At 38.8% G+C, this 22,802-nt stretch overlaps 2 protein-coding genes across 3 annotated transcripts in view; one reads left to right on the top strand and one right to left on the bottom strand.

Moving 5' to 3' along the window:
* The window catches only part of LOC136716691 (RAS guanyl-releasing protein 1), a 34,775-nt gene extending 22,521 nt beyond the window's left edge, over window positions 1-12,254 (bottom strand). Inside the window, exons 1-2 of one of the 2 annotated variants that reach the window (XM_066694029.1) lie at window positions 12,096-12,254; window positions 2,917-3,098 (exon numbers count right to left, since the gene is read on the bottom strand). In XM_066694029.1, coding sequence (XP_066550126.1) covers window positions 2,917-2,989 — 73 coding nt within the window. In that variant the 5' untranslated portion in view covers window positions 2,990-3,098; window positions 12,096-12,254. Of the gene's footprint in view, window positions 1-2,916; window positions 3,099-5,323; window positions 5,509-12,095 lie in introns of those variants that run through there. The other variant, XM_066694028.1, reaches the window with a different exon arrangement.
* Window positions 12,255-15,794: 3,540 nt separating this feature from the next.
* On the top strand, window positions 15,795-22,458 carry exd1 (exonuclease 3'-5' domain containing 1). The gene is made up of 11 exons (XM_066694027.1): window positions 15,795-16,900; window positions 17,093-17,161; window positions 17,567-17,609; window positions 17,820-17,923; window positions 18,528-18,598; window positions 19,108-19,194; window positions 19,474-19,578; window positions 19,848-19,928; window positions 20,038-20,181; window positions 20,324-20,515; window positions 20,658-22,458. The coding sequence occupies exons 1-11, from the start codon at window positions 16,777-16,779 to the stop codon at window positions 21,504-21,506; spliced, it is 1,869 nt and encodes a 622-aa protein (XP_066550124.1). The 5' UTR covers window positions 15,795-16,776; the 3' UTR covers window positions 21,507-22,458.
* Window positions 22,459-22,802: the final 344 nt, after the last annotated feature.

Below are 22,802 nucleotides of genomic sequence, written 5' to 3'. Positions count from 1 at the left end.
TTGTGATGTCAAACCCTATTGATCCACGCCTTAGAGAATTTTGTATTTCAAAGAGCAGCAATCTACTGAGATACCTCATTTGGAGATCTGACATTTTAGCCCTGCATGTATTGAACTGGGCACTGAATAATCCTTCAAATAGACCCTGCGTACATTTTAACATTTAAAAGCTGCTAAACCCCAGGACCTCTGAGGTACATCTCTGATGTACCGAGCAGCAGCTGGAGAGCTCTCTTTTAGCATCGAATCGCTGGTGGTTTTCATTTCATTTCTTGCTTTCATAAAGGTTCGATAAAGCAGTCTACCAATAGCACCTGTAACTATTTGACAGATGTTCAAGTGACGAGACTGGCCAAAGGCCACAACACTCAAGCGAGATTTGGATTCATGTAAACTTAAATGCATAGCATAATAATATTGCATTGATTTTGTTTACATTTCTTCTCCTATAATTCGGCATTGTTTTTAAAAGCAGTGATATCACACACAATTCAGAGCATTTCACATCTATAGAATAACACAATAAGACATGCAGCATCATTACTCTGTGGTACAAACCTGGTAGTCTCTTGAGTAACCATCTTTTTTACCTCACTGAACAGACAACCATTATCTGTATATTTTTCTCCCCTTACAAATAAGTCCAATTATAAGAGATTATTGTAAATTTGATGGCCAAATCCTAATCCTTTGTGGTTCTTTTTTCATAAGTCTTTTTACTCAGTTACTGTCTCCTAGCAACATAAATGTAATGCATGGCTTTTCAAAGACCCTAAGTTTAGGAGTATTCTTGACAACACTTCATGAGGCACATAATGTACCATTAAATCATGTATTTGTCATTCATCCCCCATTATTCCTAAGGCTTCTAATAGAGATAGCCAACACAAAAGTCAGATGATATTACTTTCAAAATGACTGTACTGTACTGCCCAAGCAGTGTCAAACAGGGGATGGTGTGCACTATGATCAAATGATTTATCCGGATCCCTGGAGACAAAACGATGAGCAAAAGAATGACCTCCTGGAAGATGGAAAGATTAAATCAAATCAAAAACTTGGAAGGAGTGCGTTGACTGTGAATTGCCAGAGAAGGACATTTCTGTGAGAAATGTGGGGAGCGAGTGGACTAATGAAGTTTGACAATAACGGAGCGGATGATTTATCCACTTGTGCATTAGCGTGCATATTTGTATGTGTCGAGGTAAATAAAAAAATGATGAACTAGCATGAGGCATGGACACTATTGTTCTGTTATTTCTCTGACTAGCCACAAACATCAAGCAGATTTGGGTAATATAACTTCTCACTTTCACTCAGAAGCCATGTTATACTATGTCTGTGTATGAAAAAGCGTAGAAAGCTTGTTTTGTTCAACACTGTGACACTCACACTTCACAAACTGAAAGAAAAATAATGTAACATTGTTGTAATGGACCAAGTTGTAAATCCTAAGGAATTGGAAACCCTTGGATGCATTTTGTATTAGACGCAGAAGGATATATTTTCAATATTTTATACACATTTTACTACCTTAGTCGCAATTTCCTCTGAAGGGCACAAAATAGAAACAAAATCAAAAAGAGGCCGCCCTAAAGAGCATGACTAAACTACTGCAGGTGTTTCCTGGAACAGATCAACAGTTCACAGCAAATTAAAAAAAAAAAAAAAAAAAACAACAACAACAACAACAACAACAACTCTAGTTGATCTGGAATGTGTATTGAGTTTACAATAGCAAAACTGAGTTAATTTTGTGCATTTTTAAATGCTAAGGATTCTGTACACATATCACACTTATCTTCTGCTTTTCTCTAAACGTATGCTTTTGTTGCACATCAGACATGCTTCTTCCTCTTTGAAATTCTCTGCAAATTGCATTGCTCTAGGCAAACTGCCATGTTAACCCTTCCATGTGCAGTATGAGTTAGTTTACTACATCAGAAAACACAAACATCATGAACGAAGTGCTCCATTGTGGAAAACACTGCCGCACCAACATAGAAACAGAAGGAAAACATTGTTTATTTTTGAGCCAAACATGATATCCATAATTACACAGTAATCTAACTGAATCACACTGTAAAATAAACCCTATTCAATGACTGTTCACATCATCAATGTCACTTTGTTGCAGTAGCTATGGAAAACAAAACCTGAAAAACTGAAAAATACATCAATGTACACCAACACCCAGATAAAGAGTGACGTTGCTTATACTCTTTCTCCATTATCTCAAAATCCCATGTCTTTTCTGAGAATACCAGCTGCAGTTACTGAAAATACTTTCGGTATTGCTTACCTATTGAGCTCTTCAGCCGCTGCACTGAAATTAACCTATCAAATCACATTTAAATATACTTACATTTTACCCACTTAAAAAAATAAATACATGCTGCATTATAAACAACTATACTTAAAATACCTATATACCCACTGCCTTTTATATATATTACTACTGAACAAGAATAAACAAGTATATTAAAAATGCAAAATACCTATTCTTCACACTTCATGTTTTTAAATGTGAAAATGACCCCAGATAACTCACAACCATGGTTACATTGAGCCCAATATGTCCTGTGCACATTTTACTGTATATCATTAATATTATAACTTCTTATTTTACATGATTTTTGTTTGTAATGAATTGTACTGAAATTAATTAATCCATAAATAAGGTAAATAAATAACTAATCCAATTGCCCCACAAACAGCTTTACTCTTGGAGGGGAAATTGCTTTAGTGATATTTTTTGTTTAGAAATAGATAAAGTGATATTAAGTATAAAAGTATAACTTTTAATGACACTGATAAATAGATACCAAAAAAGCAAAGATAAATGAGAACCAAACAAGGCAAGAGCTGGTCCGTGATATTGCCTCCTCCTAAAGCAGGTGTAAACGTTTGACTTACCAAAGGACTGGATGCAGGACTCAATGAGCTCCTCCAAGCTGGCCCCCTTTGCCAGCTGGCCCAGAGACATCATGACTTTGACCTGGGTGATCTGGGCCAGGCTGGGCCTATTGACACGGTGCCGGATAGGCCTCAGGTGAGGGGAGAACTTAGAGATCGCAGGACATCCTGGCGAGAGCCTCCTGAAAGAGCAGCAGTAGATGGGTCAGAGGCGAGGGAGAAAGCAGGTCCTCGGCACAGCCTCACACGAGAGCACAGGCGGGTCAGCCGCAGGAATGGAGATGAAAGGGAACAGACAGTGGGAGTGGGGCTGGTGGGAGCCATCACCTCCCACTACAAAGCCAACTACACAAGACCGACTCTGTTAAAGGGACACGGTCTATGCAAATACAGCCAGGGATGGAAAGTACAGAAACCCAATGTAAGGCCGGGCGAGTTTACCAAAAGGAAATGATACACTGCTGTTTCACACACACTTACACAGGTGATATGTAGATGTGTTGTTGTTGCTGTTTTTTTTAGGACAGTATTTATGAAAGTAATTACTCTGCAGTCACATGTGCTACATTAAAATCTGACCCATTCACATCTTGACAGGTTAATCCCAATAGATGGCCTTGACTCCTAGACTTTAAGATAAATGTATAATATTTGTTCATTAATTGGACTACAATACTTTATTCTAGTTCTTATATTGCTTTTCTGTGTCATGGCATTCATGTAACAACAAAAAAGCATGTACAGGTGTTATCTTTGTTAACGACACTCATACAAATTGTTTTTCGACACGTTTCCATAACAGTGAGACTCAGCTCACCTCACCTATACAATTAAAATAAATACACATACACATAAAGGTCTGTATGTGTGTGTTATCCAATGTAAACATCTCTTAGTTTTATGTTTTCATTTATTTATTAATGAAAGGGTTAACAAATGTGTGCAGGAAAGCCAAGCCATTTATAAATTCAGATGTCTCCAGGCATAGGGCATGTACGCACCCGTCCTCACTCTTTATTTAAATGTGGGGTAGCCAAATACACTTGTCCTGTGGCCTTATGATCCAGCAGGGAAAGCAATGCAAGCTGAACGCTTCAACATACCGCACTAGAGAAAGCACACAACACAGCAGTGTAAGGCAGTGTCATGTGTTGGCTGGACACCAACGTGAACATCTGAAGACAGTGTCTGCTTGGTTAAAATAAGAGGTCTAATTAAATTAATTAACCTACATCTCTGTTTACATACTAATGATATAAATCCTGCATTTAAACTACTAGTTTGGTATGGCTACTCCATTTGCTGTATGGTTTCTCAAACAGTATACAGCTCTGGAAAAAAATAAGAGACCAGAAATCAATGTTAAGTGGTCTCTTAATTTTTTTCCAGAGCTGTATGCATTCCTGGTGTTTTTATTATTAGGGATGTGGACTATATATAAATATGTACCCAACTCCTCCCACACTAGAAGTTTTCCTTTGCACCTTGGGGTACATCACTTTGGAAATGGCTGTCACTATTATTTTAATATCTAGTATATTTGAAATGACAATAGGACTGTATTGTTAGCCATACATCATGTTAGTCGGTTAAAAAACCAAACCAACAAAAAAGTGCATTGTGAGTTTTTAGTCTGGAGGTAACGAACTTCAAGTTATAATTGTTTACAAGTTCAAACACACAAAACAAGGTGCACAGGAAAGACATGAAAACATGAAAACCAAGTATCTGTAAGATTTTGCAAGAGCTTGTTTCTTCAGCAGACAAGCCTCTGAAATCCACTTTTAAAATGCATCCTATTCTGTGCACAGATTTAGCTCAAAACGCATGTTTTAAGATCTTAAACAAACACATTTCAACTGTAGTGTCCAACCAACGTCCATGTCTCAGAGTGCGTTTTAATCTCACAATAAACAGGCTCAAATGCTTTTTATTATTATGAATGGCATTATTATAGTTTACAACAATACATAGATTAACCAGTGTCTCAGGTGCTTTTCTTCTCAAGCATCTGGACTGAAATGAAGACCTGACTGGTCTAGGAAGACGTGAACATCTGCTTTTTAAACTGCTGATTATATACAACATTAGACACATACAAAGTTAAGATGTTTGAAGTGTGAAAAGTGAGCTGCTTGGGCTCGTTTGAGAAAGTGTTTCTCTTCCTGAACAGTGTTACTTTGTTTGGCGTTTTCAAACTACCAACACAACACACTGCGCCCATAACCCTCATCATTTCATCCGGTTTTCTTAAGTCTCACGTTATGTTAGCGCTTCTAAAAACACAGGCAACCACGTTAACTTATTTTTAGTATTTGAACCGTCACGACACGCCTGATGAAACCCAACCCCAGTGCAGCGAGGCGACAGCGCACCTCAGCCCGGCTTGCACAACTTAGTTACTCACGCATGGTCTTTCTCCTTCCCGGCGGAGCCCCCGCTGCCAGGGTCGCCCTGCCCGGTGCCCTTGGGCTTGTACCCCATTGTGAAATACTGGGCAGCCAGCGGCCCGACGAGACTGTCCATGGCGCTGTGCTACTCCGCGGACATCATCGCACAGCCGCGGCGTCTCCTCATCTCTGAGCGCGTCTTCAGCAGCGCCAGCAGCCGCCGAGCGGGGGAGTGGGCGGACGCGGCTGCGCTGCGCTATATAGCGGTAGCTCCGGTGTGCTCTTCAGCGCAAACGACACCGTGCCTGATTCACGGCTTTTCCATGTTAACATGCATGCCTTTAAGGAATGCACTATATTGAAAAATGAACGTGAGTCACACTTATGTTTTATGTCACATTTTGTAAGCGCAGAGGGGAACTTATTGGTTTAGTGAAAAAAAAACACAACGCATGAATCAGTATAGTGAATCATTAAAAAACAAAACGCGGAGGCTTGATTACAAAGTTTCTTTTCCTTTTCTTTTTCCAAGATCTGCCACCCCACTGTCAACCTTCTGGTATTACAAATGAGGCTGAATAGGTTTTCAATATGTAACCTAACATCATGCTAAACAGGTTCCCTTTTAAATGCATTCAAATGTATAATTTACATTATAACAATGCGGTTGCAACCACCTGAAGTCAATCCATTGAGTTAATGCATAATGTGGATATGAAAGAATAGCAGAAGGTACATTTAACTGCAGGGTATGTCCTCTTGACTATTAAAATAATACATACCATCCTTTTTATACAAAAATATATATTTGGAAAATGCATATTTATAAATAATTGTGCACAAAAGATTTTGTTTCTAAATATTTAATTAAGTAGGACTTTATTTACTCTATGAGAAGTGACCCAATTAAGCCCACGTACCATATAAGCCCACTTGCTCTAATTTTGAAATGAAAAAAGACAAGAAATATTAGAAGGATGATCTGTTACAAAGCAAATGCACAAAGTTGTTACTGTCATGTTACTTTTTATTTGGAGCCAATCACATTTTTTGTTCTCAAAACTTTGCTTTATGAGGGGCCCTCCCAAGAAGACATTTTTCTTGAATGTGGTGACCAAACTTGGTGAATATTGGTAAGAATGATACAATTAAAGAAATTAATAAATTAAATGAAATCTTATATGATGAATTTGCTTTGTATTTAAAAGCACTATTTTGTATATGAAAATATAGATGTCATGAGTTTCCGGGCGAGCGCGGGACACTGTCAGAATGATGGTCACACAGATAGATGCAGTAGAACAACAAAAATGTAGAAACTTTTGATGACCATAGTAAATCAAAATATTTTATAAGCTTCTTCAGATAAAACAATATTTCATGTTCTATCAATTATTATGTTAAAATGTAATTGTTTTTGTCATATGGGCTTAAAAGGAACAGCACCCTTGAAAAGCCTATTAGCACATGGCTTGAAAGCAGAATAATTATTGAATTTGTTCTACCAACAATAATAAACATGTTCTAAGTTGTAAACAATAATGTATTTTATTTAGTATAAAGATATTACATGTATACATTAACTATATACAAAATTGAGGTTAATTTCCCATGGACCTCTGTTATTCTTAATAAGCCCACTAAGCCCAGAACCCATTGTACCTCATATTAAAATAGCCTTAAAATAATTAATATTACTCAGAATACATCCTTTTCATTCATGAACTTAACTACTTACCTTATTTCCATTATGGGGACAAAATGGGTAGGCAGAGAAAATGTATAGTTTGTGCAGATCATGGATGGACAGAGAATAATTTTCAAGAGTATTTTGATCTCTGACATGGGACTACCAATGGCTGATATAGTAATTTTTTGCCACATCGGCCTGATACTGATCGATGGCTGATTATTTGGTGCATCCCTAGTCAAGAGGTAATGGAGGAAAGATCTGCGCTGCCATTCCCGTGTTAGCAGGGACACAATTTGAAAGGAGGAATTCCCTGCAAAACTTGATGGCTCCAAGGCTTCCAAGGCTCTCAAGCCAGAAAACATCATTGGTGGCTTTGAGAGCACTGGAATATTCCCCTGTGGGCCAGAGCCGGGTGGACAGACGAGTGTCCACAAATCATGCTCCTTTTTCTGAAGCACCTGTGCAGACTTCCACAGCCCCAACAGCCCCAGCCCCAACCCCAACAGCCAGCACACCAACATAGCAAACTGCCTCTACAAGTGCAACAAGTCCATGTGATGGAAACTAGTCTCAGATAATATAAAAATACTATATTTTAATTGGTTAGGTTGGTTATTTGAGGTCTGAATTCAATAAAGTATGAAGTGCTTAATCATTACAATTTGAAGTATTTACTGTTGAAACTGTTGTGGGCTTATTTGGGACACATGTGGGCTTAAAGGGTACATATGTACCTTATAAGCCCACTCCGGACTTAAATAGTCAATGTATGACAAAATCTTGTTTAGATGAGAGATTCATCTTTGATTTAATACCCACTTTATTGGGAAGCAATTCACATCTATAAGAAAACATGTAAAACTTAGATTTTAGTGGGCTTAATTGGGTCACCCTATTTGATTTGTTTCCAACCATGGAGACTCTCTTTGTCGTTTTTCAGCTTCATTTGTTGGATCTATTATTTGTACCATCCTATGCAAAGTTAACCAAACCAAACCAAACCCCAAAAAGCAGCGTTGTTTGATATCTTTAACCCACAGGCTGCACAGTATAAAGTGTGGTTCTTTTCCAGTGCCCAGAACTGATTTCCCAGGCAGTTTTTAATCAGCTCTGTCATCACTACCCTTTGCATTGCTTAGTCTTAAGGCCAGGAAAGGTGGAGTTTTCCCTTCCAAATCTTTTCCATAAGAAGTGATGTTTTTAATGCACTTCAAAACTTCGAGACCTCCTGTTAATCAGTTCCCCAGTATGTGAAAATAAAGCCCAGCATGATAGCGCTGTCTCCTTGGACCAGACCGCTCAAGTCCCAACTTGACATTTCCAGCATGCAAAAAGCATCCCACAAGAAAAACACTAAACATTTTCCAGCATTGACAGACAGTGCAAATGAAAGGTTTCACGATTTAGGTTTTCAAAACTGTTTAATTCCAATCAGGGTTCATTCAATCAAAAGTGACAAGGCTAGCATGAGCAAATTCGATTTTTTTTTAAAAACAAATAAATCTAATAAAATAACACATTCACAGATTGTGCTTTGTTGTATTTGCCTCTGCATGTAGATGGGACTGGGAATGACAAACAGGAAATGGGTATTTTTGTTTAACTAGCAATGTCTCAATCTCAATCTGTGATCCAATTATACTTCAGTTTATTTCCCAGCATCAGTCTTGGTTTTGCTTTTGTAGATTTAACATTGTTTTGTGAGTTTCTGAAGACCCAAAACTTACATTTTAGAAACCTGATTCTGGTGACTAGAGCTACTGATTTTAGTTGTTATTTCTGTCACATCGGCCCCTTCCTTTAATTTTAATGTCTGGTACAGAAAGAACAAAAAATCCCATTAACTCAAAGTGCTATTCAACAGCATGTTCTACTTTAAAGGGCCCTTGTCCTGTTCCACACGAAATGATGCTCAGGCAGAACTCACAAGTGTAGCTTTGTATCCCTGGTGGGATTTTTTTGGTTTGTTTTTTAAAGCACCTTTTTGCATACAAATTCCTAAAGAATACTGTCAGGTATTTCTTAACCTAAGTTGTGATTGATTAAATGACTGTCTTCCTGGGGGGTAGCTACATCCATCCTACATTAAAAACAAATCAGTCTTGTTGCTGGCAACATATTTTAGCTGGTTTTACCATCATATTATCAGCATTCTATGTAATTTAGATGATTAGACAATGGCAGTTGAAGCATTAAAGATTAACTAACAGATTTAACGAATACATATATTATTAGCAATGTTTTACAGGTCAGTAACATGCTTGTTGTTGTTACATAATCTGAATCTATCTCACTCCTCCCTCTGTTTTGGGGGCATTGTGTGCCCCTCTGACCCTTTCCAGAAGACAGATCAAAACAATAATGAAACACTTTCTTGGGTTTTCTTTTCAATTGAACACCAATAAGTGGTCATTATTGTCATTACAAGTTTCAGGGAAATCAAGACCAAAGTGTTTGCTTGATTCTTACAGGGGACACCAGGGGAAAACACCCTACTCCCCAATATCAAATGCTCAGCACATGACAGAGGACAATCTTGGAAACAGTGTGTGATTAATTGAACCTCTTTAACTGTCAGAAACTAAAAACAAACCCTGCTGATGATAGAGCTACTCCAGTTATCTACATGTGGAGAAAGATAATGAAAAATCAAGTCATGAAATAGAGAAAAAAAAAAAAGTCACTTGCACACACCCTCCAACCCCCACCACACCCACGCATGCACTCTCTGATTAGACCTTTTCAGTCCCACACCGAAAAGCTTTGTTAAAGTGTCTTGATTACTTTGTCATCATGTAAAGACAATGCCCCTATTGAAAGGAATTATTTGCAAAAAATAAAAACACACAATGACATCGCTTCAGCATTAAATATCACACTGTCTGATAAAGCAAATTAACTTTAGCGAAAGGTTGATTTTATCGACCTCAGTCAGCGGCTGGGGGATAATGAATGTGCAGTGATTACCTGTCATACATGGGAGGCCAACCGTTTAATCTATAGGGAAAGCATTTGGTTCCAGTGGTGTGCTGTGTGATGTTTAGGACAGCACTAGCTGTTTTTAAGCCCGTTCAAGGAGCTACAGAGTAAATTACTCTTCATCCAAAAAGCTTGAGTAATACAGGTGAATAGGAGAATACAACAGAGCATCTATTAACCCCCCACCCCATCTCATTAAAATTCAAAGTGCAGTCTGAGGGAGAGAAGTGATCGCCAAGAGTTCAGGCAAGCTACTCAGTGTGATTCAATTTCCCTTAATGGATTTTTAAAGAAAATTAAAGAGTTTAAAGTGAAAGGTTTTTGAGATCATGCATAATTCAGCACATCTGAAGGAAAATAATGTAACAAAAAGCTGCAGTAACTTCATTTAGGAGGGGTGCAAGATATCAGTCGAGACTCCATATTTATTGATATTCTGTCTTTGTGTTCCCACGTAAATAAAAATAAATTTCACTGGGGCATTTTTCGGAATTTAGAATTAAAACTGCAAAAGAAAACAGAAAGCTAAGCCACGGCCTTTAAATTAGCCATTAGATGTAGAACACACAGACCCAAAGTGGAGAAAAGGGTTGCATTCTCCTAAATATTTTTAATGCATGCACACAATATTATAAACCATATAACAGTTAAGTGAGAGTAATATACTGTATGACAAAATTTCCATTTTATCGACCAGCTAGCGCTCTAGCATGATACTTCTATATATACTGGGGAGTTTCCACGTAGAAACCGATTCTCCATTTCTTGCCATTTTCAACAAATTCATGGCTGAGGTTTCATTGTGGGTTAAACCTAAACAATCCTCATGAGCATTGAATTCCTAGCATTTATATGTAGCAAGTGCTTTGGGAGGAGACCATGGATGAATCCTAAAAGTAATATTTGGTCTATTAAAGCAGCAATTGTAAAGCAGCAAATCTGTGATCATCATTTGTCTGTTTTCATAATAGTTTCCATTTTAAACAGTAGCATCTGTCAGGCATATATATATATATATAGATAGATAGATAGATAGATAGAGAGAGATTAAACCTGCCTGTAACTTAAAAATAGGAATATTTTAAGGCCTAGGTAGTTAATGCTTATTTCAGAAATCTATTACTTTAGAAATGCCATACAAAGGGTTAAGTATAGGGGATATAACGTTTCCAGGTTTTCCAGATCGATTGTGTACTGTGCCAAGCCTGCCCTCCTATGATGAAAAGACATATTGCACTGCATGTAGCAGTTTGGCTACACATACAGTGAACACCCAAAAACCTCAAAACTAACACATAGGAAGCAATAGCTGATGTTCAGAAGAACTCAATTAGAATTGGCCTTGTCATTTCACCACACACATATCCTGGGTTACTGAACTAATTTCCCTGAACAGATACCCATCTCCTGTTATAATCCTTTACAATGATGCAAACAAGAATCATAGGAGCCTTTTCTGCGCACCATTTCCATTTCACCACATCTAAAATTTTGAACTGTGTGGGGGTATGAAACACTAATTTGGAAGTTACTATTCGTTCACTATGAAGCAGTCATAATAAACAATTGATTAGCGTCTTTCTCCTTTCTTTCTCCTCATTTTAACATTAAAGAGTTTAGAGAAAGCAACTAAAGTGATGCAGACGTTCCCAAGTTAAATTTGGACATTCACACTCAGACTTGTACTGCATTTGTAATAATAGATTGTTGTCAGATGAAATAATTTCCTATTTTTTACAGACAAGAAGCATGTTGGAAAATAAGCCTGTTAGCAACCCCCTGCCTCAGTTCTTTTACACATTCTATATTGTATTCAAACGTGGACCCATTTTTCTCAATACAAAAGCCAGGGTACAACTTTCAAAGCCAAGACAGTGAAAAACCTGAAAAATAAAAGTTCCTGGCTATCTATCAAAGTAACCCATAGAGTTTTTTTTGGAAGGGCTTTTGATCTGTCTAGAAAACAACAACAAAAGGAAAGTTTAACTTACAGTTCACATATATACTAACTTCCAACCATTGTTAGTAGAAAAACAATCACATATCAAGCTATCAAAAGATCCCACAACATTTGCAGAGCTCCCCATACCCAGCCAACGTAGAAATGGTAGTCTTACCTTCCAGATCATCGAGCATTCTTTCGCAGACCTGGCTCGTAACAATTACACTATTTCACAATGCAATGAAGCAAACGGAGTGCCTGCGGTTTTCAGCTGTTTCGCTTAGCGGTTGCAGACTTGTGACTGCCCGATTAGTGTATTGAAACTGAATAGTTCCCCCAGTGCTACAGCAGTTCCCTTTCCCTGTCAGAAATTACCCAGTCACCTTTTCCTGTCCCTCTCAAATTATATTATTTGAAGTCTGTGGCACAGTCGGGGGATTTATCAGCCAAACGTATTGCAACATAGCCATCTCCTGTTTGGTCTGTGAATGTTGCAGTGTTAGTTGGGGAAGGGAAAAAAAAGGAAAGAAAAACACACACAATTTAATTAACAAGCTCTTTCTAAGATACTCTTGTAATGCTTGAACAAGTTCATACATGTAACTGTTTTCTCTCCACTGCCAGAAACCCAGATACAAATGCTAAAAACAGTTCAACAAAAACAGTAAACACTGAATTCAGTTCAAAAGTGTAGCCTGAAGCTAGACATGATGCTCATAAAAGAAAAGTACATTCTTATTAGGGACCAAGACAGGAAACAAGAATTACTTTATTTCATTCTTATTTTAATTATTACTGGTACAGAAATATGACTGTACAAACGTCACTGTCAACATTTATCTGTAACAAATCCTGCTGCCTGGCTAAAGTAGTGTACAATGCCAGTTTGTGACAACTCTTAAGATTCTTAAGTGAACACAAACACAAAACACCTATTCACATTAAATGAATTACTAGCATCCTGTAACAGAAGTGTTTTAGAAGGAGCTCTATCAGATTAGTTGAGTGCAAGCATCAGGTAAGACGGCTGGCATGTTTTGGCACGAATTTCTCGTGTTGAGTAACTCCAAAGAACCGACAAGGAAGCTCAGCACAGACACTCACTGTTGCAGCTGCAGCCTGTTCCTGTAAAGGCTTGCATTGTCTGGTTGTCTGGGTGGGATTTTATTTGTCATAACCATGCACACATGCGTGTTTACAATGATCTAGGGGTTGCAAATGTGCCTGGAGAGAGAAACAGTCAGGAGAGCTAGTCGTGAAACATGTAGGTTGATATGAGTAACTACTGGCGGTGCTAAGTTAATGGCTGGCTTTCAGTTCAATTGGGCTGAAGCAGTTAAATTGTTAACGAGCAATTTCTCACAGCACAACTCTTCTGCTGCGGCATCCTCTGTATGATGCACTTGCTGCATTTCTACATAATGCAATCAAGGTAAAGTATGAGATTTCAGATTGTGTGTCTTGTGTAATAAACACACAAGATATATATTTAGAACATACCAAGGTTTTAGGTTTTGCTTGTATGATGTAATGAAATGTTTTATCTTTTCTTTATTATTATTATTGCTCCATAACTTACGGATTCCTTTAACAGTGGAATGGTGTTTAACTTTATCATCTGTATAAACAAAAGTTTACATTTTACACCTATTCTGAACCGACTGTCTGAACTCTTAATCACAATATTTCAATTTCTATATCCACGATTCATTATGTTGCTGCTTACATTGTCAGATCTCCTATTGTTCACTGTGATTTCTCCAATGACACCTCCCTTTATTTCATACACAGGACCACACTGCATCATGTCCACATTTGTTACCTCTTTGAACTAGGATGTATGCTTTATATTTTATATTATTTGCACTTCTGCACTTTTGTACTTTGTATTAATGACTGATTTGAATTTGTTATTGAATTGTATTATTGCACCTTTGTAATGATAGTATAAACTGTAAATAAACTGGATACGGGCATCGGCAAATAAATAAATAAATAAATAAATGCATATATACATATATAAATAATAACAAGCAGATGTTAAGCTGACATCAGCTTTCCCCATTCAGTCAAATGACAACACTTGTCTTACAAAGCTGCCGGAAATTAGTGGTGGTCACAGGTTCCCTTACCACAGTCAGCAAAAAAAAGCCCTTCTACAGATTAAAAAAACACATACCTTTTCTATGCATGAAAAACCCTACTTGAGGTTACTTGCTTAGCATGATTAAAGATTCTAATTTTAATCATAGCGAACAAGCAGCTGAAGCCATTTTGTTTTCACAGTAGTAGCTTAATGTTTTGCATTCAAATACAGACTTTGAAAGAGAAAGGAAGCAAATACATTAACCACAGTAGGCTTTTTTTTTTTAGTAAGAACACCTTCAACTTGGGTACCCGATCATTTATATATAACTAACAGAGCTCGATAGTTTGTTTTAGTTTTCATCAGTTGCACCTTTAACAGAATATCTCTGACTCATGTAAAGGCAATTATATTTGTGGTTATTTGCATTACAGGCTGTCATGAATATTTGTCTTTATATTTAAAGGCTCAATCTGAATTTGTAATAGTAGTTTTATTTACTGACCTTTCCTATAGATGAAACCTTCAGTCAATTTTAATTACAATTAATAACTAAGTTAGTATATGATTATATCCCCAACACCTCACAAAGCTATGACCTATGAATCACCTACTGTAAACTGCACAGTCATCTGCAATAGCAGTGCATTATAAAGACATGAGAAAGGTTATGTGAATGAGGTGAAGTAACTGAGTCAGTGGACTGGGAGCTTTCTTGTATAATGATGTACAGTACAATAATGCAACCTAATGAAGAAATTACATTACATTTAAAGGGCTGGATGGGTGAAGTTTTTTTGGGTGTGACGATGACATTTCGATATAAACTCACCTAAAGGATTATTAGGAACACCTGTTCATTTTCTCATTAATGCAATTATCTAACCAACCAATCACATGGCAGTTGCTTCAATGCATTTAGGGGTGTGGTCCTGGTCAAGACAATCTCCTGAACTCCAAACTCAATGTCTGAATGGGAAAGAAAGGTGATTTAAGCAATTTTGAGCGTGGCATGGTTGTTGGTGCCAGACGGGCCGGTCTGAGTATTTCACAATCTGCTCAGTTACTGGGATTTTCACGCACAACCATTTCTAGGGTTTACAAAGAATGGTGTGAAAAGGGAAAAACATCCAGTATGCGGCAGTCCTGTGGGCAAAAATGCCTTGTTGATGCTAGAGGTCAGAGGAGAATGGGCCGACTGATTCAAGCTGATAGAAGAGCAACTTTGACTGAAATAAAGTTCACCAAAATTGGACAGCTGAAGACTGGAAAAATGTTGCCTGGTCTGATGAGTCTCGATTTCTGTTGAGACATTCAGATGGTAGAGTCAGAATTTGGCGTAAACAGAATGAGAACATGGATCCATCATGCCTTGTTACCACTGTGCAGGCTGGTGGTGGTGGTGTAATGGTGTGGGGGATGTTTTCTTGGCACACTTTAGGCCCCTTAGTGCCAATTGGGCATCGTTTAAATGCCACGGCCTACCTGAGCATTGTTTCTGACCATGTCCATCCCTTTATGACCACCATGTACCCATCCTCTGATGGCTACTTCCAGCAGGATAATGCACCATGTCACAAAGGTCGAATCATTTCAAATTGGTTTCTTGAACATGACAATGAGTTCACTGTACTAAACTGGCCCCCACAGTCACCAGATCTCAACCCAATAGAGCATCTTTGGGATGTGGTGGAACGGGAGCTTCGTGCCCTGGATGTGCATCCCACAAATCTCCATCAACTGCAAGATGCTATCCTATCAATATGGGCCAACATTTCTAAAGAATGCTTTCAGCACCTTGTTGAATCAATGCCACGTAGAATTAAGGCAGTTCTGAAGGCGAAAGGGGGTCAAACACAGTATTAGTATGGTGTTCCTAATAATCCTTTAGGTGAGTGTATATCAGTTCCATTGTATATTATTAAGTCGCCCGATTCTGTCCAATTATATTTCAGTTACAACATTTACTAGAAATCAATGGGGATTTCTTTAAAATAAATCACTCCCGTATGTGTAATATGCCAGGAATGTGAGCATAATATGTCAGTTCCCCCCAAAAAGGGGTTTAAACGGTTAAACATCGGTTCCTAAACCGTTTCTACTTCTGCTTTGTCACTTTGATTCCCAGAAAACGTTGTTCCTTTTTTTTTTTTTGTCCCCACACGAAAGGACATTTACCAAACATTTAAACAAACCCACAAGTAGCCAGTAGTCTGATTTTTAAATTAAATCAAATAATTTGATCTGGTATCTATAGGCTTATTGTATCTACATAGACGACATACATACAGCAAATATTGTTAGGTGACCTACCAGTATGTACAAATATAAAACATCTGCATGATGACTAGACCAAATCAAAACTAATAGCAAATTGTAGAGCGCAACTTTATGGCGGGTTACAGACATAAGAAAGTCCCTACCCAATACAAACTTATTCTGACTGGCACTTCGGAAACGGTCCGTCAACAGACCCAATGCAAAATCAACTGCATTACTGACAAATCAATTATGAATAAACTTGAAATCACAACAAACCCAGATCGAGACGATAGATATCTCGAAAAACACAAACGTACCTGTTCATCCATCAATGCCTGTGTGGACCCACGTGTGTTCTACCAAAGTGCGATCACTTCCGGGTCTCTGCCAAACAGCGCCTGCGCACACCGCGATTCCGCACGTTTACTCGCAAAATCTCTCCGGGACAAGAGAGGTGGGTCCAACAGTCAGCCTTCAATAAGGGTCGGACACTTCACTAATATTGGAAATGGGTGATTACCAGTTCTTGGATCATTTTAAGAAGAAGCGAGTCAAGATAGCTCTGAAGTGTGCATCTTATTTTGGGACAATTCAGCGCGTCAACCTCAACAAAACCATACTCTTAGAAGATGGTGAGTGATTTTTACTCCTCGTTATATCTAGGCCTAAAACAAGTCTCACTCAACCGTGTTTCAGTTAATTATTTTCATTATTTTGTGGAAAACTCAATCAATTCAAATATAGTACATTTTACAGCTAAACATGCTACTGCTTTGGTTGAGTAGGATGTGTGTGTATAATACTTCATTATGATTATTACTCAGTTGTAGATGTTAAAACTGGAAGGGAGCTGCCAGGAGTCAAACTGTTTTTTGGACATGAAATTCAGGCTGGTAAGTTTTCTAGTACTGCTAAAAGCACTACACATACAATCATATACCTGGGAACAGCCATGTTTTGTGAGTATAATCAGGGCGCTATAATCAAAACAAGAAGCAAAAGATCATCTAGACTTCAGTTTAAACTTGTTTTTTTTAGATTGATTCTCACAATGTCAAAACTAACGTGCATTTGATGGTGTACTGAGACCTAATGCAATGCAGCTTCAAAGCAGGTCTTTTCGTTTTAATAGCTGTATTAAAATAAGGTGCATTATCAGGGTTGCCAGGCCCTTAGGAGAATCTAGTCATTATATATTTATATTCTTCCATTGCTTTCATCCAGGAATTGCACTTTAAATCTTTATATACCAAAAGAGAGAGGTCTCTAATGCCCTCCTATGTGTTTTCTATGTACAGTGGAGTTCCTGTTAGCCAAGCAAAGCAGTGCAGGTGGGCATGGGTAAGTGATGCAGCAGGTAGAAGTATTGTTCAATAAGATTTAATTGTCTTGGAGATATAATGGCATTCTGGGTGGTATAAGCGCTCTATCAAATTATGTCTTATCCATGACTTTCAGCTTTGAATGGCAGCTTACATATACCCCAGATTACATATTGTGTGAAAAGTAAACCTACCTTGCTATGCCCTTGTATTTTCGGTGGTTGTTCAGAGAGAGTGCAGAAGAGAAGGGCTCCGATTTGGAGGAACCCAAAAAAGCCAAAGGACAGTTGACCGTAGCCGAGTTCCAGCCCTACAGAAGGAGCCTGGTGTTAGGTAAGTGTGCTCAGCATGCTGTACGCATCTACACTTTTGCACGTGTTTGTATGTAATACTGTTTTCAGATGTATCTAAACATTAGTCAGAGGATGTTTTGCAGCAGGGGATTAGATTGGCTGCGATGATTAATGCGGAATATGGAAAAACAGCTTAAAGAATTTGTATTGTTTTAATCAGCCCGGTGAGAGAAGATTGATTCACCTGAAAGCAGTGAGAGGAAATGTGTTCCGCACGTCAGGTGTTCCCACATTGTATAATCATCTGCAAAACTGACCTCAGTCACCTTTGGCGCTTGCTTGTGAAACTTGGAATAACCCATAACTATTGCCCAGGAAAATGATATCAACTCTCCAGTCAAAAACCTTTAGCCTTGAAAAATCAACTCATGTAGCGCTACAACCCCATACAGTCTGTAATTGGTTTGTTTTTGGCCTCCCGGCACAACACACTGTTAAAATCACTCCTACAGTTCCTACTGCGAAACTTTGTGAGACAGTCACCAAATGATTTTGATAGCAGCTGACTTATATCAGACTGTATACAATCTTCAAACCGTATACGATTGAATTCAAGTGTCATGTTTTATATTTTGGTTACTCAGATGATGAGGAGGACAGTGAATTTGTGGACTATGTTGTAATCGACCAGTTTCATGAGAAATTCGGACCTGCGGTGAGTTACTTTATTCATCACTAATATAGCGGTGTTGCAATCTATGTAATGTAGGCCTAAGTGTTAGTATTTAAGCTTTTTCTTGTGGTCTTATTGAGAGAATGAAATGTTTCTTAGACAGGGCTTTGCTTTCTTTCAGTCTAATTTCTCCTGTCCCTACCTAGCTGTAATCAGTGTTATTAATCCATTTCCATTCTTCATTTAAATCCCAGAGCTCTGGTGATGAATAATGCATTTATTTTAATCTGTTTCCATTAAAATTATGCTTGTTAAACTGCAATCAGCTGATACAGAACTATTGCACCTGTTGAGTAATTAAAAACTCAGTGTGCTGTTGTGTAATTCAAATTAAAGGAATCCCATTGAGAGCCAATAGTCATTTGTGTTTAAAAGTAGTCTGTTAAGATAACGCTCGACTGACTGCGGACAGCACAGTGGTGCATCAATTGTGCACCAAAGCATTAAAGTAGTGTGTGTGGTTGTCTCGTGTGCTTTTCCACTCTCCCTAGATAATGCATATCCAGACGCAGAAGGTTATTGGACTAGGCGCTGATGGAGTCGGCATCTCTCAGCATGAAAGGCTCTGTTGGCTGCAGGTAAAACACCGGAATAGGTTTGGTCTCAAAAGTCCATCCTAAATGCTTATTCAGAAGCTAGGAGAGATTAGGAGAACCAATGAATCCACACAAATAAAAAAGGGAAGACAATACTAGGGAGGGGGACTAGTAACTGACATTACTACATATTTTCGCCTGTCAGTTTTTTTTTTTTTGCATTGTAATGTTCACAGTCCAACACTGTCACTATCCTTTTTCAGTTGGATAAGAGAAAGACGCAATCTTTTCTGTCCGATTCAAACCGTTTATGTCCTACAGATCGCTACAAAGAATAAGGTTTACCTCTTTGACATCCTGTTGCTTGGAGCGAGAGCGTTTAAAAACGGGTTGTCGATGATTATGGAAAATAACCGCATATTAAAGGTAATACTATCTGGAAGCAATAACAATCTTTACAGTATATTAAGTTTTCTGTGTAGTGAAGCTCTTTTAAAATATAAAACAGTCTGTGTATGCTACTTAATACATAAATACATTTCTAAGCAGTTCCCATTGTAGTGAGTATAAATGTGTATATGGGTTAGAAATCACCCTTATGAGCAACTTTGTTCTATCATTAGAAAGACACCACACCCACACCACAGTAGCGCTGAAAATCTAAAACGAAGACTGTATTTGTATTTGTTACCCAGGTTGTTCATGATTGTCGGGGCATCTCTGGCACCTTGCACCATCAGTTTGGAGTCAACTTGGCCAATGTCTTTGATACCCAGGTAAAAATAATTACATGTTTAAGCAGTAATATATTTCTATTCTTATTCTTTAAATGATTTCCATTTAGCATTGGGATACCTACGCTGTGGTTACCTGTTTTCCTCCCAGGTTGCAGACGTCTTGTTCTTCTATACAGAAATGGGCGGCATGCTCCCGGACCAGGTTAGCACACTTCAGGAGAGCATCGCCCTGCATCTGCAAATCCCCCCGTCCCGCCTGGCCTCCCTGAAGATTAAAATGGATCTTACCAAGGTATGAGAGCGAGGGCAAGGACACAGACAGACAATCGATCTCTACAGTTATTCAGTTATAAAATAATATACATTATCATCAATGTAAAGAACGGCACACCCTTGCAGTTCTGACACACTTGCAATTCTATGTGCGGCCGCAGGAGGAGAGCGAGGTGTGGTATGTGCGCCCGTGCCCTGTGTCCTTCCTTAAAGTCATGGCCTTGTCAGTGATCCACCTGCAGCCCCTTCGCCTGGTCCTGCTGGATGCGCTGATGTCCGACTACGTAACTCTGGTGAACTCATACCTGGCGTTGTGGCGAGAAGAACCTGTTGATTTACAGATAGGCTGTGAGGTGAGGACAGTTTAATTTAGCCTAAAGCATATTAGATATAAAGCATATAGATCCAAGCATATTAGAACTTATTAGTCGAGTGTGTTGGTCTTCAGACAACATATGGGTGGGAATGTAACACTGCGACATACTCCTTGTGCAGAATACAGGCACTGAGCTTCCCAAAGAGCTGCGAGAGCTGGTAAACATGCAGCACGAGAGGCAGGAACGGGCTCTGGAGAAATACAACGTAAATGAGGAAGGCCTTCTGCTCAGGTCCAGCCCAAAGTCAACTGTCAACCCTTCTGGATGTAGCGCACAGCCTCCCAGAGAGAGCAAGCCCAAGGACCTCAAAACAGACTGGGAGACGTCAGCCAACAACCGGCAGAACAGAGACGGGAGGGATAGCTGTCGGGAAGAGAGCAAGTCCACCCGGGTCGGAGAAGGATGTTTTATCTCCAAGGCAGCTGAGCAAACAGATGCCAAGACTGTAGGAGCCCAGGCTGCGAGAGATAGTGGTCCGGCTGCAGCCAGCACGAGGGACAATGCAGACCCGATGAAGCGTATTTCTCCTTCTGCAAAACCAGATCTTCCCGGAGGAAACCCTGAAACAAAGACATGCGGGGACCGTGGGAAAAAAGACACAGAGGAGGGTCTGGGTTCTCGCTCAGAAGCAAGCCGAGCCATAGAGATTGCTGTTGACAGGCCGGTTGAAATTGGGAAGGCAAGCACTTTAGAGCGAGATAAATTACCTCTCACTTACTTTACAATAGGAAGAGGCTTATCTCTTCAGAAATCAACAGGCGTCTCTACAGAATTTCCTGCAGTCGGGAAGCCCCAGTCGGTGGGGGGGGCTGCAGAGGCTGGGGCGCCAGGCTCCCTCAGAGAGGAGAGTGGAAAAGGGGTAGATAATCAGCATGCAGGGGGAGGTAAACCTCGAGGGGCAGAGAGAGGCACCTTGTCTCCGAATATCCTCTCATTTGGAAGAGGCTTCTTTTTCCAGAAACCGTAACACAGTTCTTTACCGTTACCGTTATCGTTTTTTGGCTCATTCCTAAGAAAGATGAGCTTTCTCATTCCTGTGAGGTTTTGTACTAAGACTGCAGTTTGTTTTTAGATCCCGTTTAGTGGATTTTCATCACTATTAATTAATAAGTTATTCTTAGTTAAGGAAATGTTAATATCAAACCTTCAATAAGCATTCTAGAAAAGCCTGCCTTTTTCCTTTTCTTTTAGTGTCTGCAGTCTTTAGTTATTCTGTGTTGATGCAGAGAGCTTTCTTTGTTTACTTTATTTGCTTAATGGAACACATTTTGGTTGCAATACTTGGTTTGTCTTTCTATTGATCTTTTCTCATACTGTGAATGTGGTGTAAAACATAGCAGTGGCCAGAAGGTGGCAGTAAAGTGTTAAAAATACTTCCGTTAAAGGAGCATCAAATTGAAAAAAGCTTATGAGGAGACCAGGATACAAGTCGTTCAGGGGTTATTTGAACATAGTGACAATTCCTTTTTGCCTTTATCATTATTTTTATTATAGTGATCTTTGTTAAGCTCTAAAATGCATATCCATTATATTTTATATATGGGAGTTGTCAAGTTGTTTCCACTTGAATGAGATGTAAGTGGATTCTTTGCCTGATGTTTCTCCCTGATTTGAAGCAGCCTGGTGACTTATTTGGTGATTGTAATTGAAATCCGGGTCCATCACTGGTCAGTGGAGGGGAAAGCCAGTCGGTGGTCCACTCCTCTTCTGTGCTGTTGCCAAGGGGGATCTAAAACATAGAAACTACAGATGTATTTATTTAACATTTGAGAAAGTAAGAGATTCAATTACAGATTTCCTAAAGGTTTCTTCAGAACTTACCAGTGAGACACACCTGTGATTTCTTTGTTTTGGTTCAGGTTCTCTGTTCAAATGCTGTCGGACAAATATTGTGAATTAAAATGAGTTTTGACATTTCACTAATGTTTATTTCCTCTTTTTGTTCAATAAGCACTTGCTTATAAAGGTGTGTTGTTTTTTACGATAATTGTTCCTACTGGATCTGTGTTAAGTGCTGTAATTTAACTTGATGATGAGACTCTGAATAAATTACCAACAGGCTTTCATAGCGCTGATTTCAAACCCAGGTCCTCATATTGTACTCTCATTCTCTTTAATGCACGCCCAGCGCTCCGCAAAGCCGCTCTCTGGTTTTATTACGAATGCATAAGATGGTGTCGAACTGCCAGGGACTGAGATTCAGTGCTCGGTTTAATTAAGTTAATATTGCTGGCTGACAGATGACACCATGGGTCAAAATCCT

The sequence above is a fragment of the Amia ocellicauda genome, chromosome 21 (genome assembly GCF_036373705.1).
Source record: "Amia ocellicauda isolate fAmiCal2 chromosome 21, fAmiCal2.hap1, whole genome shotgun sequence".
NCBI lineage: Eukaryota > Metazoa > Chordata > Actinopteri > Amiiformes > Amiidae > Amia > Amia ocellicauda.
This window is presented reverse-complemented; position numbering and strand designations above follow the sequence as displayed.

Excerpts from the sequence above, each read along its gene's own strand:
- exd1 (XM_066694027.1), top strand. The coding sequence starts at position 16,777 with ATGGGTGATTACCAGTTCTTGGATCATTTTAAGAAGAAGCGAGTCAAG. Across the intron at positions 19,929-20,037 it reads CCAATGTCTTTGATACCCAG|GTTGCAGACGTCTTGTTCTT; the intron begins GTAAAAATAATT and ends TTTTCCTCCCAG. Across the intron at positions 20,182-20,323 it reads TTAAAATGGATCTTACCAAG|GAGGAGAGCGAGGTGTGGTA; the intron begins GTATGAGAGCGA and ends GTGCGGCCGCAG.